Source organism: Cololabis saira, chromosome 15 (genome assembly GCF_033807715.1).
Source record: "Cololabis saira isolate AMF1-May2022 chromosome 15, fColSai1.1, whole genome shotgun sequence".
In the NCBI taxonomy this organism is placed as follows: Eukaryota; Metazoa; Chordata; class Actinopteri; order Beloniformes; family Belonidae; genus Cololabis; species Cololabis saira.
In genome coordinates this window covers 2015512-2033550 of record NC_084601.1, presented here as the reverse complement: position 1 = coordinate 2033550, position 18039 = coordinate 2015512, and the positions used below count along the sequence as shown (strand labels likewise).

Genomic DNA, 18039 nt, shown 5'->3' with positions numbered 1-18039 from the left:
GTCCCCCTCCGTCCACTGTGAATCAAAGTGGCGCGAGGTTTCCGTTAGTGACTCAGAGTCAGCACGCCTCCAGACATCGGCTCCATAGTGTTTTTTTCTTCTTTTGTCTGTCCATCAAACCTTAGAAAAACCTGTTTGGAGATATTTCTCAGCCCAGTCTTGACACTTCAATTTGTGAATTTTATTCAGTGAAGATGGTGTTTCAATCTTTCTCAGTGCGACAGAATCTCAGAGGACGTGACACCTGCTACTTGAAGCTACCGGAAGTTCCTTACAGTTGTTAATAAATGTGCATATTGAGGATCATAGACCTCCAGGTAGCTTCATGTTTCATTTTTCCTCATGTCTGCTGTGGATAATTTGCAGCTCTTCATTTCCATACAAGTTTCATAACCAAGTGGACCATGCATTTCACAGTGAGACATTTGCATCTTGGTCACAGGTATTTCATAATGAGAGTTGCAATTTTTAAATCCTCTGAGAAAGTTTCCTGAGATAATAAAGTTACATATTAATCATGCACACTTAATATAAAAGTCAAAATAAATCAAAATGATCTGCACTCGGGTTTTGGTGTTACAAGTAAGAAATCCTATTTTGAAATAATGTGCCGACAGAGATATATATTTATACAGAGACATGTTTGTTCCATCAGAACTTCTCTCACCTTCTTCCCTTCTCTCTCTTTTGCAATCCTGCCTTCTTGGCACCAATCTTCCTGCCTCCTCACTCTCTTCCCTCCTCCTGCCTTCCTCTTCATCAGCTCATCACTCCTCACCCATTGCCACTTTCTCACTTCATTTGTCTCCCAGTGGCTCAGCTTCCACCTGGGCATCGCTGGATCTCCCTAGCAACCGCTCAAGGCTCGGGGCCCCGGGGCCTAGCAAGCCTCCATCATCCTCTTACAGTTTTTTCACCCCCTGCCAAAAGCATCAGCTTAGTGAACTTCTTTTTTTAAATTCAATAATCCAGCTTGTGACGTTGAGAATTCCCATCTCATCTTGAGGTATCGAAATAGATAAATAAGTGTTTGTCTTTGTTTGTTCACAACTACAAGACTACAATCAGCTGTCAGTAAATACTATCATTCAAAACACTGCCTGTCCCCAAATATGAAAAGAAAACACTCCTTTAAAAGACTTGTTCCTGATCCACTGGTGGGCTGTCAGATCCCGTATCATCAATACAGCCGAGCAGAGAAGATGAGACACAAAGCAAGAGGAACAAAGGCATGAAACGCTGAGGGTAGCCCTCAGCAAAGTGTCATCAGTCAGATAAACGCTCTCCCTAGCACTAGCTCTATTTTTAACTTGTTAAGGGACCAAAATGGAGACGGGGAAGAGAGTTTCCAGTTTTGTTTTGTATTTTTTTTCTTCAAGAATCTTGATCACTAGAATGTGTTTCTCTGCAGAAGCCTGGGGTGTGATGGCAGAAGTATCGGTGATGCAGACTGCTGCTTGGAGCAGGCAAAGGGGAATAAGACTTGCCGAGGAAGAGAAAAGGGAACCTGAAAATCACAGGCTGAAAAGGAGTGAACAAATAGGAGATGAAAAAAAAAGAGTTTGAATTAAGAAGCTCTTTGGTGTCGCAGTGTAGACAGAGATAAAGGCCAAACCACGGTTGACTTCCTTACACATTACTTGCCACAATTCCTTTGTGGATTGGGGTTGTGCTTGCATCTTCTGCAAAGCACATATAATATGTGGAGTCTCTGTTCTTTAATATGTTTGAACTTTCTCCCCTGACTGTTTCAGTGGAACTGTGGAAATGCTTATTGAGGAGCATGTGCACAACGCGGAAATCTATCAGAAAACATGAGCCGCTTCAAAATATTTCCAAATTGGGGCCCCACACGCATCCACATCCCACTACAGAACCACCACAATCTGCAGGGCTAATTAGTGCCATTAGGATTTTTATTAGTTGACCTGTGAAAAAAGAATGTGTTTTTGTAATCCAGCAAATTAGTTCAACTGGGCAGATTTGTAAGGAAGGAAGGGAGCCTCCGGTGTCCCAGATGAACCAAATTATCTACTAGAACTTGGAGGGTAGTTTGCGGCATTAAAAGTCATTAAAATTCTGTTTTCTCACTTTGCATCAATGATTTAAGGTCTGTACCTGCAGTAAAGATGCAACAAACACTAGAAATGTGAATCAAAAACACTAAACTAGAAAAACACCAGAAAAATAACAGTTTCTCTGCAGGAAAACAATAATACGGTCAGCGTTGGACACGTTGGATTTGTATTAAATCAGACAGCTTTTTGAAAATGGTTTCAAAGGAAGCAACTCTGCTGTTTTCTGAGTAGCAAATGTTTGAGTTTGGCAGGGAGAAATCCCAATGACATCTTGAAAGATATAAATAATCAAATGAGTAACAGCTGCTGTTCTACATGCACAAACTGTTAAACAGGAACCCCTTTAAATGTTGACTCTGGACTGATCCTGCTGCTTTTGTGGTTTTTGGATCCCCATTAGCTAATGGGGATCCAAAATCAAAAGTGTTACCGTGGCGACGATAGACGCCAAAAAGCGCGCCCCCCCCTTCATTTGATTGGTCCATACAGATAAAACTTCGTGCCTCAAGCCCCACAATACGGTTTGACGTACATGCACGAAAATCGGTACACACCTGTATCATGTTGAAACTTAAATAAAAGTCTCTTGGCGCCATGGCTCAAACCCAACAGGAAGTCGGCCATTTTGAATTAATTGTGTAATTTTGGCGCAATTTATGCCATTCCTTCAGCAGTTAATGCGGCCCGTACCGTGTGCGGAACCGTAACGTGCACCCAGGTGTGTTATACATCAAAATGTGCGTCTCGAACCTGCGACGATGCGCATTACTTTTCTCAGTCAAAAGCGTTACCGTTACATCATGGGTGGAACAGGGCTGGATTTAGTGAGGCCCACTAAGGTGGGCAGACTGAAATGTAGGGTGGGCGACGCTACGCGGCGCAGGCGAAAAAATGTTGGGGGGTCAAACCCCCGAAATGCATAGAAAACTATGCTATCATCATATCAGTTCATCTATCCTTGCTACCTGCCGAGAATTGTTACTTTGTGGTTCTGCACACGCGCACAGTCGATTTTCAAAGTTTGATTGCCACGCCCATCATTTCTTGCACGAAAAAAAAATAATTCTATGGCTTTATTTGATATTCATTCAGTCATTGGCCTTTATTTAACCAGGCAGGTCATTATGGACACATTCTTATTTACAATAACGGCCTGGCAAGAGACAAGGACCACTAGGGGGGAAAGGAAGTGGGCTAGGGAGTAAAACACAGAAAAAAACAAAACACAAAAATTGTAGCTCTGCAAAGGTAGAAAACCATTAGTGTAGCATTTTTGGCAAAGCAGCAAAAAATGGCAGAACAGCGGCACAAATAGGACACTGGCTTGTGCCCTGTTGAGGCTGCATTTATTTTATATTTTTTGCCTTTTTTTTTGCTTTTTTAATCAATCCGTACCCTACGGCGTAGGCTCTGCGTTGATTTAAAAGGTCCCGCGGCAGGCTGCCGGCTCCAGAACCTGCACGGCACCGCATCCACCGCCACCCGCACCGGCGCTCTCCGACCTCGGCGGGATGGAGAGAGGCGTCTCCATCCCGGCGTAGGGTACGCGGCGACGCGCACCATTCTGCGTTGGTGTAACGCGGAACCATAAATCAGCCTACAGTGTGTCTCTGTCTGCTGTTCTGAACTTCTCTGTTGTCTCATTTTGCTGGGACGTCGGGTCCCTCCGCCGAGACACAACTTTTGCGGTATGCGTTTAATGTTGTTTCTAAAAATGATGCACAGTGCCCACCCAATCAGAAACGGTACAGATATTCTGTGATATTTTTTTATATTTATAAGAAAATAAAATGATAAAACAATAAAGGATCCCCATAACTTTGATTGGGTTGGCAGGACGCACGTTTGGGTGGGCACAGCCCACCCCTGCCCCCCCCTAAAACCGGCCTCGGGGTGAAAGTGTTGAAAAGTTACCTTGTGTGAGAAGCTGAAGAGTCCTGACTTCCTCTCGGACACGAAGCTGCAGGACCTGCTGCAGGATGTGCTGCCTCTGGGCCTCCTGCATGATGCCCATCCTTTCCAGCTTTCTATCTGTCAATCTCATCAGAGCCCGTCCTGAACAGGGAAAAAAAAAAATACCATGAAGGCGACAGTTTGAAGATTCAGAGAGAGAATGAAAGCCAGACGGATTCTGGTATGCAGAAGCTGTAGATATGGTCAAAAGCACAGATGAAGCATTTGTGTCAGTGAAAGAACAGAGGGAGGAAACACATACAGTAAGACACGGTGATGCACAAATCATGCATTGCATGTCTAAATCCATGTAGTTTTCCAAGGCTTCACGACTGGTCCTGCAAAAACAAACAGTTCAAAGAGTCTTTCCCTGTTATGTGACTGTCAGTCCAACATTTCCAATTAAGCCCAGCACAACTCTACGTGAAGCAGAGTCCTCTTTGCATAAATATAAGTGCAGCTTATCCCCTGAGCAAGAATCTCTCTCAGCTCTCTTTCCTTAATTGCAAATCCTTGTATAAATTCCATAATTTAATCATCCAATCAGCTTTGATAAAGGGGGATTTAGGCTGCTAATAAAAGGCACGTAGCGGTATTGTGTAATTATTAACGCTTGTTATGGGGGCCTTTGTAGCACATGAGATGGTAAGCAGATAAAACAAGGTAATTACTAGGTATTAGGTCAGTCCCCAACAGCTCTCTCTGCTCCTTTACTTTAATATCTGCTTACGGAAGAAAGTGATACTCAGTGTGTCGGAGTGTGTGAAAAGAAAAAAGAAAATATTTTCCTCACAGCTTCATGGAAATAAATCATTTCGGTCTCGCTCCTTTTCTCTGTTGTTGTTTTTATCATCACTGTTACTGTTTTACGACGGAGTATTAGGGCCAAACTAAGACTAAAAAAAATTGGAAATTACGAGAATAAAGTCATAAAATTACGAGAATAAAGTCAAAACCTAATGTTGCGAGAATAAAGTCGTAATATTACGAGAATAAAGTCGTAATATTACGAGAATAAAGTCATAGAATTACGAGAATAAAGTCAAAACCTAATATTACGAGAATAAAGTCATAATATTACAAGAATAAAGTCGTAATATTACGAGAATAAAGTCATAATATTACGAGAATAAAGTCATAAAATTACGAGAATAAAGTCATAAAATTACGAGAATAAAGTCAAAACCTAATGTTACGAGAATAAAGTCGTAATATTACGAGAATAAAGTCGTAATATTACGAGAATAAAGTTGAAATATTACGAGAATAAAGTCATATTGTTGCGAGAATAAAGTCGTAATATTACGACTTTATTCTCGTAATTTCCTTTTTTTTTGTCTTAGTTTGACCCTAATACTCCGTCGTACTGTTTATGGTCAGATCAGTAAACACTTTTGAAGCATCATCAGTGAGCATGTCTACCAACAACTCAAATAAAAGGCAATCTATTGATTATCTGTGGTTCTTGATTGGTTTGGACAATCTATTGGCACGTGTTAGAGTGTGCTGAACCCTGTCTGAACACACTCAGCCACAGCTGGGGAAGCTAAGTAGCTTAGTTTTAGCAGTATGATGTTGATAGTGCTAAGCCAATTCTCTCTTGCCTTGATAAAAGAAGCTCCTAACCCAGTCCCAGATCCAGATGGGGGTAAAACGGCAAATGTAGTTAAGATGCATGAGTGCAAAAAAAGATGAAAGTAGACATTACATAAACACTGAGGTGCTAAGTAGACTTATAATGTCTGAGAGGTTAGAGAAACGCATTAAATGGGAATATAGAACGACCACGCTTAGCAGGGTGGAAAGGAAGAACAGGCTCGAGAATCAACGACAGGGAAGGAAAGTTGGGCTAGAAAGAGACAAAAATCGACACAGGGAACTCAATGTGCACATAAGCCATGCTGGTACATGTCTATAAATATTGGCCAACCGTCACCTGGCACCCGAACCTGAAACCAAAGATAGATCAGCATGGCAACAGAGGTGCACACAGTCTCTCTGCTTCAGCAATGTTTGTCTTCAATAACAGCAGATAGAAGAGTCAAGTCAACACTTTATACCCTGTTGCTCCTACAGCATCTTTGCAGAGAGTCTGGGTCACTTAATATGTTATTATTATTTAACTTTAACCAGAGCTACACTTGGTGTAATTTTTCTGTCTATTGTTAAAGCGGCACTATGTAACTTTTCAACCTTAATATCATATTTCCAGAGTCATTGTGATGGTACATCAACTTCCAACAGGTTTAATGAACCTCTGTCATGGTCTGAGGGGTCTGTATCACCTTCACTGGCACTATGTAACTTTGAGGAGCATGGTAGGAACCCTGCCACACTAAAAAAACAACACATTTTTACGGCTTTGACTGCTTTACGGCATACGTCACTTCCCCCTCCTTCCCGATTCGTAGTCGAGACGAAAATGGGCGGGGCGTGGAGCGCAGAGCTCAGGAGAAGCTGGTAACCCGTTGCTGTGTTGCAGCTGCAGCAGCTCCACACAACAGACGTGGGGAAAAGATCGCTAATGGTTTCACTTTTCACCGGTTTCCTGCTCGGAGGCAGAACCACAGAGGCCAAGTATCTGAGATAACAAAGTAAAAGAGTGAAAGAGTCGTCGGCTCGCTTGGATCGCGGCTGTAACGACCAAACCTTCCACACAGTAAACCACAAACACTCACACAGACCGGGTCGGATCAAAACACAGGTTTTATTCCCCACTTCGCCAGCTAAACGCAGTTGCTGGCCAGCTCTCTTCGGTGCAATTAACCCCAATCTTCAGATAAAACTAGATTGTTGAGGAAAAAATATAAACTCTTATTTGTAGCTGCAAAGGAAAAAAATAATCTCACGAGGAAAACAAAAATATTGCTCACGCCTCGGAGCCTCTTCATCATAATATAGCAGTCAAAAAAAAAAGAAAAGAGAAGTAAGAGGGATACAAAACATGTACTGTATGTTGTAATATTATACTAATTTATTGAAACACATGGCGAGTCAAACATTTACCAAAGCAGCTGCCAAACACTCCTAAACAAGGTAGTAAGACGGTGGTTGTGCAGAACTGCAGCAGTAAATCCTTATAAAGAGTGGAGCTCCGACGAGGAGCTCCATTATTTAGTAGGGATTTCATATGGATCCAGACCGTTAATAATCATTATTTTCTCCATATACCGCTCCCTGGCTTCCTTGTTTAAGGTATCCCGGTAAATTCCAGTTCCTTTCCAGCAGTTTAACATCTTTTTTTTTTGCGTTCCGTCTGTTCACTTGGTGAAACAGAAAAGCGTCCCGTCTTCTCTCAAAACAAATGCAGCAACGGGACAGGAGTTTTCCGGCAGTACGCGCTGGTGCTCATGGGAAACGTAGTGTTCTTTATGGTAAAACACTACCGCTTTTGTCCAAAAGATGCAGCCAAACTCAGAGCTCAAAGCTCAAAGTTACGTTGTGCTGCTTTAAATTTAGCAGTCAGGAATATTATATTTAGAGTCAAACTCTAATTTGACTTTGCTACTAACTCCTGTTAACTTTCCTGCAACAACAACAAAAAAAACCCACACAATCTTACTTTATTTGCATTTTTTTTTAAAAACAAAACCCAAAATGTTTGAAGCATTACCGTAAGTAAATTAATTGGACTACAATTAATTTAGAGTAGCCCACTAACAGATCTTATTTCATTGAAGGTTCCCAAATGCCTCTAACTTCAGGGTCAAACAGCATTATGATGGCATAAAACTGAAAGCATGGGCATTCATAGCAGATTAACTCAAAAACACAAATCCAAGCAGCCGCATCTCAGCAAGAAGGTGGTGGACTGGCAAATCCTCTGATCTCTGAAGCTCTCCCTGCTTTTTTACCATCGCTTCACTGCCCCCCGTCTGTACACAAGTCTGAAAGAAGTCATGCAAGCAAAAGCGTGCAAAGTCCCGAAATTGATCAGAGCATGAAAAACTATGCTTCAAATGTATTCTTTTAAAGTCTGCGTGCAGCAAGCTTAGATCTGGTATACACTGTTTGAAAGAGATAATATCCTTCCCCATGACAAGTTGTGCATCAGACAGTGAGGGGGTTCAAAGACACCGCAGTAACAGCCAGTGAAAAGGGAGCCGAACATTAGGGTGATCATCCTGCAGGGCGACTTCTGCTGACCTACGTCCAGTACTGGAGTTGAGGGGGGATGAGGGGGAAATAAAAACGGTCCAAATCATCCCCCCTGTAAAACTGCCATCCCCCCCTTTCCATCCCTTATGTCATTTCATCAATGAATGTGGTTTTACTGCTATTTCAACATTTAGAGTCATCACCAGGAAAATGTGACCATTTTCACCTGTTTCAGGTATATTTTCACTTGAAATAAGTAAGAAAATCTGCCAGTGGAACAATATTTATCTTCTCATTACAAGCAAACAATTCTTGTTCCACTGGCAGATTTTTCTACTTATTTCAAGTGAAAATCTACTTGAAACAGGTGAAAATTGTTGTTTTTTCCAGTGATGAGTCTTGTTTTAAGTGTAATGAGATTTTTTTACTAAAATAATCAGAATCAGTTTTTATCAGCAGTTTAGAAAAAACATGTATTTGACTTCGGATAGTTCAGAAAAGTGTTTTTTATTGTTGTGTTTTGATGTATTTGATGTAAGCCCAGTGGATATTTAAAGCTTACAGAAGGCTGCATTTAACTGCTGCTATGTCATTCCTGCAGTATTTCTGCAGGTGTTTTGGTCACTGCTATTATTTGTAATATATTATATTATTTGTAATCAGCACAAATTATCTGTCCCCATATGATCAAATCCACCATCCTCCCTGATTTTTTTTTTACAACATGAGTACTGCCTACGTCTATCAACCAGGAACAATGTGGCTTGGAATGCACGTTGATCAACGTGGCGGCGTGTAAAAACAGAACAAACCAGAACAGTGTGGACGGAAGCTAAATATCTCATACGGTTGAATTATAGCAGTAGAAGAATGATGTGCAGTCCATCTTAAGGCACAACGGCACCAAGATTTAAGGAGAGAAAAAGTGCAAACCTACAAGCATTTAAATACACATTTTTCAGTGATTTCAACCTTACTTTATGCTAATGTCCACGGATGCCGCAGACTATTTTAGCAGCTTCCACTAACATTTAATCTGAAACCAACACTACAAAAACACCCCCTCTAGAAATAAACCCGATATTCCTTTAATCTAGTCAAATTTGTCTAATTTTAAGCAACACATTTTGCCAGTGGGGTAAAAAACATTTTCCTGACTTAGAATTCTTAAAAGCAAAATAGTCTAAAAAAAAGTCTTCTAATTTTCTTTAAACAAGGTTTTTTTTGACTTTTTGGAAATGTGTTTTTGCAGTGAAGGAGCCGTTGGCTACTTGTGATGAGGTCAAAATGCAGCAGATTAATACAACTATGCAGAGTTTAACGTAATCTGCAGTTTGAGTTTGGATGCTGTTTATCTGTGCTGCCTTATCACTTATATGTCACATCTAATCTTGCATTCTTTGCATTTCTCATGTTTGTTCACGTTCCAAAGATTCCCCTTTGGCAAAGAAATGAGTCTGAATAGTGCTTGGTGAGGTTTCAATGTAGTTTAGAGATCTGATGGTAACATTTTCTCTGTTCCACTTTGTTGCAAACTGCTTTTGAATCTGAAAGTAATTTGCCTCAGCTCTGAGTCTACTGCCACTCAGCAGGCGTCTTCATCTGTAACTTAAATATAATGTTGTGCCGCCAAGTCAATTAAATCCTTTTGCTCTCAGAAATGGTTGTGGGTAACTACTTTTGGTCAGTAACCTAACCCCAAAAAAGGACTAACAAAACAGAGAAAAGGCTTCTAAAGGCCTGACACTACTGTACATCGCCTATCACATGCTGTTAATGTCATCATTTTATTTACCCTACGTCTCTCCAAACCTCCACCTGAGCCCAAACAGAGTGAAGAGAGCAAAAGAAAAGGTCTAAATCAGGGGTCGGCAACCCGCGGCTCTAGAGCCGCATGCGGCTCTTTAGCGCCGCCCTAGTGGCTCCTTGGAGCTTTTTCAAAAAATGTTTGACCTCTTTTTCTCTTCTTTTTTTTTCCTTTTTTTCTTTTTTTCTTCCTTTTTCCTTTCCAATCTCGACATTGACTTTTTTCTCGACATTTTGACTTTTTTCTTAACATTTTGACTTTTTTCTCGACATTTTGACTTTTTTCTCGAGATTGTACTTCAACATTAATCTCGACATTTGACTTTTTTCTTGATATTTCGACTTTTTTCTCGAAATTTTGACTATTTCCTTGACATTTCAACTTTTTTCTCAACATTTCGACTTTTTTCTTGAAATTTGGATTTTTTTCTTGAAATTTACTTTTTTCTGGACATTTCGACTTTTTTCTCAAAATTTCGACTTTTTTCTCAACATTTTGACTTTTTTCTCAAAATTCTGACTTTTTTCTCGACATTTCAACTTTTTTCTCAACATTTCGCCATTTGCCTTCATTCTAAGGCTGATACAGGACTTTTCATTTTTTTCGGCTCCAGACATATTTGTTTTTTGTGTTTTTTGTCCAATATGGCTCTTTCAACATTTTGGGTTGCCGACCCCTGGTCTAAATGAATTAATTCGCTAGAGCTTAATTAAAATTAAACCACAAAAGGTCATACATTTTTATGTTGGTAAAACAAGTATGTGAAGAAAGTCTATAGATATTTCAGCGATTTTCCCAGTTCACGACCCATTGCCCTTTATGAATCTCTGCAGAAGGAGATTGCTAAAAGCTTTTTGCGTGGATGTTCAATTCATAAAATAAGACTGATATCTTCTCACTGGCTTGTGCACCAGATTAAGGTCTGCCATTCCTGCAGTATCAGAATATCTGTGATTACTATGCAAGGCAACATGGACGGAGCAGCACAGCCTCTGAAAACAGTCCATGCTTTTACACCCTTTCCCTCCAGTTCAGACACTATCAATTAACAATCCTGCTATATCTCAGCTGGGAATGTTTCATACCACTATTAATGCCCTCTGCACTGTAGCATGGCCAGGAGAAGAGAAGAAAAGGAAAATAGTCAAGAAGAAATAAATGAGGTGAAAGAGAGGGATTCATTAAGAGATGCTGCCTGTCTAATAGTAATATTTACACAGTTACAAAACTATCAGACAGCTCCTAACCAAAGTCTACATGCAGCGACTACTGATCTTTATTTGCCATCATCACAGCTGGATCTCTCGTTGGGTATTGATAAGAAGACAATGTCCCCTTTCTAACAGATGGCCAATTTGTTTGTATATCTTCTGTTGATTATTGGAACAGCATCTTTAGGTTTACCTAAAAGTCAGTTAGACAACTGCAGCTCATCCAGAACTCTGCTGCTCCAGTCCTCACCAAGACCAGAAAAGTGGACCCATCAGTCCAGCTCTGAGCTCTCTACACTGGCGTCCTGTGACAGGACTCTAGACTTTACAGTTCTGATGCCGGTCTAAAGCTCTGACTGGTCCAGGACCAGAACACATCAGTGACTGCGTTTCCATGCATCAATAACCCTTTTAAAACCTGAATATTGGCAATAACCCGAATTTGCACGGCCATGTAAACACCAATAATCCCTTTGAATAACCAGAATTTGCTCATATTTAGGTTTTTAAAAACCCCAATATGACCCCTGGGTTACTCCTTTTAAAACCTGAATATTGGGTCATGTAAACACCAAACAGAATATCCCATCAAACGGAACAGGAATTTGTTTTCTGCACATGTTCTGTTCACAAGGAATCCTGGTCTTTTGAGTCCAGGAAGTTCTTATAAACACGGAGAAACCAAGACCAGGAGGAGACTAATCACTTCATAAATGTAATGAAGGATATGAACATTTCTGCATTTGTAGACGGTAGAAAGTACCGGGATAGAAGATTTACAAGAAGGTGAGAGAAAAGTTGCACGAAGCAGCATTTGTTTTGAATTTGGATACAGGAAGAAGAAGCGGAAATGACGGGAATTGTGTCATGATGTTCTCCGCGCGTCGCTGGTTTGATCCAGATATCCTGAATGATTAATTACCATGTAAACGGAATATTCCCAATGTTTCAGTAACTGGAATATTAGCAATAACCCCAATTTTGACTGCATGTAAACGTAGTCAGTGATTTCCTGACCCAGTTTGAACCTTCCAGACCCTTCAGGTAACCTGGATCTGGTTTTTTATCAGTTCCCAGAGTCAGAATCAGACATGGACACATTTCTACAACAAACTCCCAGAAAGCCTCAGATTAGCCGAAACACTCTGTTTATTTAAATCCAGATTGGAGAGACAGCTGCTTTTGAATAAAGCTGTAACTCTGCACTGATACTTTTAAACTTGAGTTTAGAAACTTCATCATATTTTAACTACTGATTTTATTTATTGCTCTGATTTCTGTTTACTTTTTTAAATCATGCTTTTTATTCACGTTTTAATGTCTTTATAAAGCACGTTGAATCACCTTGGTGTTGAATTGTGCGATAGAAATAAACTTGCCTTGCCTTTATAATCTCGTGCAATTGAAACGCTTCTCAGGTTTGAGGCAAAATGTCAGTAAATACCCATTTCCATCTGCAACATAAATACAAAAAGCTCACATGGAATATCATTATGATTTAACCAGATTATATCACAAATTATTTATTTCTGCAAATTTCCCCTCTGTGGGACTATTAAAGGATTATCTTATCTCATCTTAAAAGAAAGACAATCAGATACATTCTTAATGACGGTAGGTCTTACAATTTTCGTTTGTGCACGCGTGCCTTCTCCCGCCTACGCCCCCCCCCCCCCAAAAAAAGCACAAAAACATAAACAAAAATTAAATAAAGTAAATAAACTGGAAAGAAACAAAAATAAAAACAATAAGTGAGTGAATAAAAATATGGAAAATAACAATAGGGGCATCAAAACTCAAATACCTACAGATACATAAGATACATGAAGTAAATGACAGCAAAAAAACAGCATTCAGCAGACAATGAAGTTCTAAACCAGAGAATAATGGGAAGCAAAATTCTTGAAAAAGATGCCACGATTATATTTTTCCAAGGTTAGTTTTTCTAATGGTAGAAATGCTGTGAGTTGATCAAAGAAAGTCTTATAAGATGAAGGTGAATCGTTCTTCCAAAATAAAAGTATACATTTCTTTGCAAAGCAAGTGATCAAAATTAATATCCTGCATTTTTTGTTATCTAGTTGTAAATTATATGTGTCATTTAATAAATATAAACTGCTGCTTAAATCAAATTTTTTGTCCAGGACTGATTGTGTAAGGGAATTAATAGAATTCCAATAACTTTGTAAACGGTCACATTCCCAGAACATATGCAGGAATGTCCCCTCCATCTTTTTACATCTGGGACTTTGAGGAAATATCCTTTGATATTTTATGCATTTTTATTGAAGTAGAATTTGTGGATGAATTTAAAATTAGCTTCCTTAATTGTATTACTTGTAAATGGAAAATGTACTCTTTCACAGATATTTAACCAGGCATTTTGTTCTAAGGTTCTGCCTAATTCCTTCTCTCAAACCTTTTTTTAACAACTGAAAAGAAGATCAACCTTCTCCTGATAGGATGATGTAGACTTTTTTTTTTAATAAGTAAATGAGTAATGCTACAAATTTGTAAATAATAAGTCTGTTAGGGATATTATATTCTGACCTTAGGTCAATAAATGATTTTACCTGCATGTTCAAATTTAACATATCTTTGAATTGTGTTACACCGGAGCTCATCCATTGATTTACCAGCTTACCAGCTTTTTAAAACTTTATTACTTGGAATGTTTAACATTTAAGACAGCAAGAGTTTGTACGAGGGTGAGAACATAAATACACCAATTTATCTTTGAATATCAAGTAGTCGAAATATAACAGTTAACTTGCTGTAAAGCCTAGATTACACAAAAAAAGAACATTAAACTTCACTTTTCAGCTAAACATGACCCTTTAAAATTCACAAAAATGCTTTCAGTGTACTTAGCTCTCATTTGCCCTTTGATTTACGTCCAAGCATCTGCATTTAACGAGACAAGAATTATACTGCTGATGTAATAAAAGATGCATGATTGGTATTACTGGACTGGATTTATTTTTATACACAACCCAAAAAATTGGTACACATGCTGCACACACATATTTTACAGAAGCGCACAAATACACACTCAGAACTGGGTTAATCAGTGGTGGGTGAGCGGCCGTGTTGCAGATTAATCTGCAGCATAGCCAAGTGCAGCTCTGATGAATGGGAGTCTGAAATGCATCTTTAAACACACATGCGTAAGTATATTAGCCATGACTAAAATCAGGAGTAAAAATGATCCTCATTAATGCTATTCCTTGCTTGAAAGAAGCATCAAGAATTGTACTTTTAGTTGAAAGAATTTATGGTGTTTGTTCAGGTACACTTTCCAAGTCAGTTGCACATTTTTCTCGACAGTCCCACTCCGCTGTGCGGCCATATGTGCGTCCTCAAGTTGAGAATGTCACTGAGCTCATCTGGAAAATTGCCATCCACACCCCCACTCTGCTAAGCGCATAATAACGAATGATTTACTGTAAACCTCGGGTGTTGGAAAGTAGTATAATTCTTGCTTCAATATGCAGTAGAATCCCCCTCAAGAATAAGAGCTGGATAAAAGCACTGAATTCAACAAGCTGACAACAGCAAAACTGCAGGAGCACTGGGCATATCCTTCACTAGTGTCACTATGATGTGGCACAGCTGAAGTCTTTGGAATAAATAGAGACAGATTGTCATGGACATAGGATTCCTTGTAGCCAGTACTGGAGTTGAGGGGGGATGAGGGGGGATGAGGGGGGATAAGGGGGGATGAGGGGGGATGGCATCCCCCCCTGAAATAAAAACGGTCAAAATCATCCCCGCTGTAAAACTGCCATCCTCTTTCCCTCCCTTATGTACGGAAGAGTATTAGGGCCATGCAGGAGAAAAAATATTTGAAAAATCGAGAATAATGTTGAAATACAATTTCGAGAAAAAAGTCAAAATGTCGAGAAAAGAGTAGAAATGTCAAGATTAATGTTGAAATACAGTTTCGAGAAAAATAGAAATTTCGCCTTTTTTTTCAAAATTTCAACTTTATTCATGAAATTTTGACATTTTTCCCAACATTTCGACTTTTTTCTCGACATTTTTCTCGAAATTGTACTTCATCATTAATCTCGACATTTCGACTTTTTTCCTCGACAATTCGACTTTTTTCTCAAAGTGCATAATGAAAAAAAAATCTTCCTCCTCTCCAATATTATTTTTATTTTTCTCCTGCCTGCCCCTAATACTCTTCCGTACTTATGTCATTTCATCAATGAATGTGGTTTTACTGCTATTTCAACGTTTAGAGTCATCACCAGAAAAATAACACCAGAAAAATAACTCATTTGACAATTTTCACCTGTTTCAAGTAAATTTTCACTTGAAATAAGTAGAAAAATCTGCCAGTGGGACAAGATTTATCTTCTCATTACAAGCAAAACAATCTTGTTCCACTGGCAGATTTTTCTACTTATTTCAAGTGAAAATCTACTTGAAACAGGTGAAAATTGTTGTTTTTTTTTCTCGCAGTGATGAGTCTTGTTTTAAGTGTAATGAGATTTTTTTTTTACTAAAATGAGACATTTTAACTAGAAATGAGACAAAAAATCTGGTTAAGATTTTGAGTTTTTGCAGTGATCCATTTTACTTATCCTGTGAAGGACAGAGTCATATTGATAAGTTCAGAAAAGTGTTTTTTATTGTTGTGTTTTGATGTATTTGATGTAAGCCCAGTGGATATTTAAAGCTTACAGAAGGCTGCATTTAACTGCTGCTATGTCATTCCTGCAGTATTTCTGCAGGTGTTTTGGTCACTGCTATTATTTGTAATATATTATATTATTTGTAATCAGCACAAATTATCTGTCCCAATATGATCAAATCCACCATCCCCCCCTGATTTTTTATTACAACTGGAGTTCTGCTTGTAGCCCTGGAGCTATGCGGCCAGTGAAGCCACTGATACCTGTTATCCAGCGGTAACAGCCAACGGTGGTGGAAGGAGCCAGTTGTGATCGCCGAGAGGTCAGGGATCCGTCTAAGTAATGAAAACCGTCCAGCCAGAGATGAGACGCACACCCACACACGGATAACAAGCTGTCTCCATCCAACACTTGTCACAGTGGCAGGAGCCTCATGCTGATTTTACCACTACTGAAGTATCTCGGTTTGGTGATCATTATATGGCATCTCTGCTGGGCAGCTAACAACGTGCAGACAGCTATAGACTCTTTTGACAGGGACTCTAAAAACTGTGGAATTGGTGTAAATGATGGAATCATAAAGCTTAGTTGTAGCGACAACTTGTTTTTTCCCCCGTGGTCATTACAGAAGGAGTTATCCGTTGTGATTTCCTGCTTTAGGTGAAGCTTCTCCAAATCCACTTATATCCTCAGGGATGATTTAGAAGAAATAATGTCACATCTCTCACCACCTGAAGCACCGTTGTTTTGGGGGAATATAACAGACTATTCATGTTGCTCTGTTGTCATCTTTACCTAATCATTATTTTATCATAAACTCTGGTCAGGGCAGTTGGCCATCCTCCCTGAGTCTGGTTCTGCTAGAGGTCTCTCCCTGTTACAGGGGGATTTTTGTCCCCACTGTCAACCATGGTCATGTGCATGCTTAGGATATGGGATTGAACTGAAATGGCAATTTAATGCAACTCGTCTCTCCCAGCTGGGATATTTTTTTAAGAACTGATACAGGACTGTCTCAGAAAATTAGAATATTTTGATAAAGTCCTTTATTTTCTGTAATGCAAAAATGTCATACATTCTGGATTCATTACAAATCAACTGAAATATTGCAAGCCTTTTATTATTTTTATATTGCTGATCATGGCTTACAGTTTAAGAAAACTCAAATATCCTATCTCAAAAAATTAGAATATTCTGGGAATCTTAATGTTAAACTGTAAGCCATAATCATCAATATTAAAATAATAAAAGGCTTGCAATATTTCAGTTGATTTGTAATGAATCCAGAATGTAGAACGTTTTTTTTTTTTTTAAATTGCATTACAGAAAATAAAGAACTAAAGCCTTGCACAATATTCTAATTTTCTGAGACAGTCCTGTATATTCAAACAACTATAATGAATGGGAATGAGTTTAAATTTATTGGATTATAAGTGGGTTTTAATGAACCAGAATAACTGAAATATAATTAAGGATGGTTAATATGTTCTAACCTCATGGCCATGACTTCATTATGAAAGAGGAATGAGCAACAGCACTGAGAGCTTTGGGCATACAGTAGGTAAAGCGCAGCATTTAACACAGTAAAGCACCATCCTTCTTTACCGTTCTGATTCTATTGAAATTACCGACACTACAATACGTGCTTTGACTCAGTTAGTTCTTCTCAAAGGTTTTAAGTCACAGACCTCTCTTGTAGACAGTGATGTTCCCCAGGGCTCTCTGCTGAGGCCCCTTCTTTTTATTATCTACTTGGTCATGTCTTCTGCAGCCACAATATCCAAATCCATTGCTATGAAGATGACGCCCAGCTATACCTGTCCATCAGGCCTTCAACTCGCACACTAACACTCACCCTTTTAATTTGGCACATCTCACATGGAAAAACAAAAAACAAAGCATTTGTAATTCTAAACTGTTGATTTGATATTATTAGGGCCCGAGCACTTACAGTGTGAAGGCCCTATTGTATCTGTAGGAATTTTCCTTCTTTTTCTTTCTTCCTTTTTTATTTTTCTGACGAAAGGAGGGCCTTTTTTTCCCCCTAAACGTGCCCCAAAAGTCAAATTTTGCACACAAGTCAGGCCTGGTGAAAGATGAGATATTTAATGGTTTGCATTAAAGGGCGTGGCCTAATGGCTCAACAGCGCCCCCTAGAAAACTTTGTGCCTCAAGCCCCACAATACGGTTTGACGTACATGCACGAAAATCGCTACATACCTGTATCATGTCGCTACTTAAAGAAAAGT

The 18039-nt window shown here is 39.2% G+C and overlaps 1 protein-coding gene across 2 annotated transcripts in view; it reads right to left on the bottom strand.

Moving 5' to 3' along the window:
• samd12 (sterile alpha motif domain containing 12) overlaps positions 1-18039 on the bottom strand; it is a 255222-nt gene that overhangs the window by 191720 nt on the left and 45463 nt on the right. For both annotated transcript variants that reach the window (XM_061741740.1, XM_061741739.1), the window contains one exon: positions 3993-4133. In XM_061741740.1, the coding sequence (XP_061597724.1) occupies positions 3993-4133 (141 nt within the window). The remainder of the gene's footprint in view (positions 1-3992; positions 4134-18039) is intronic.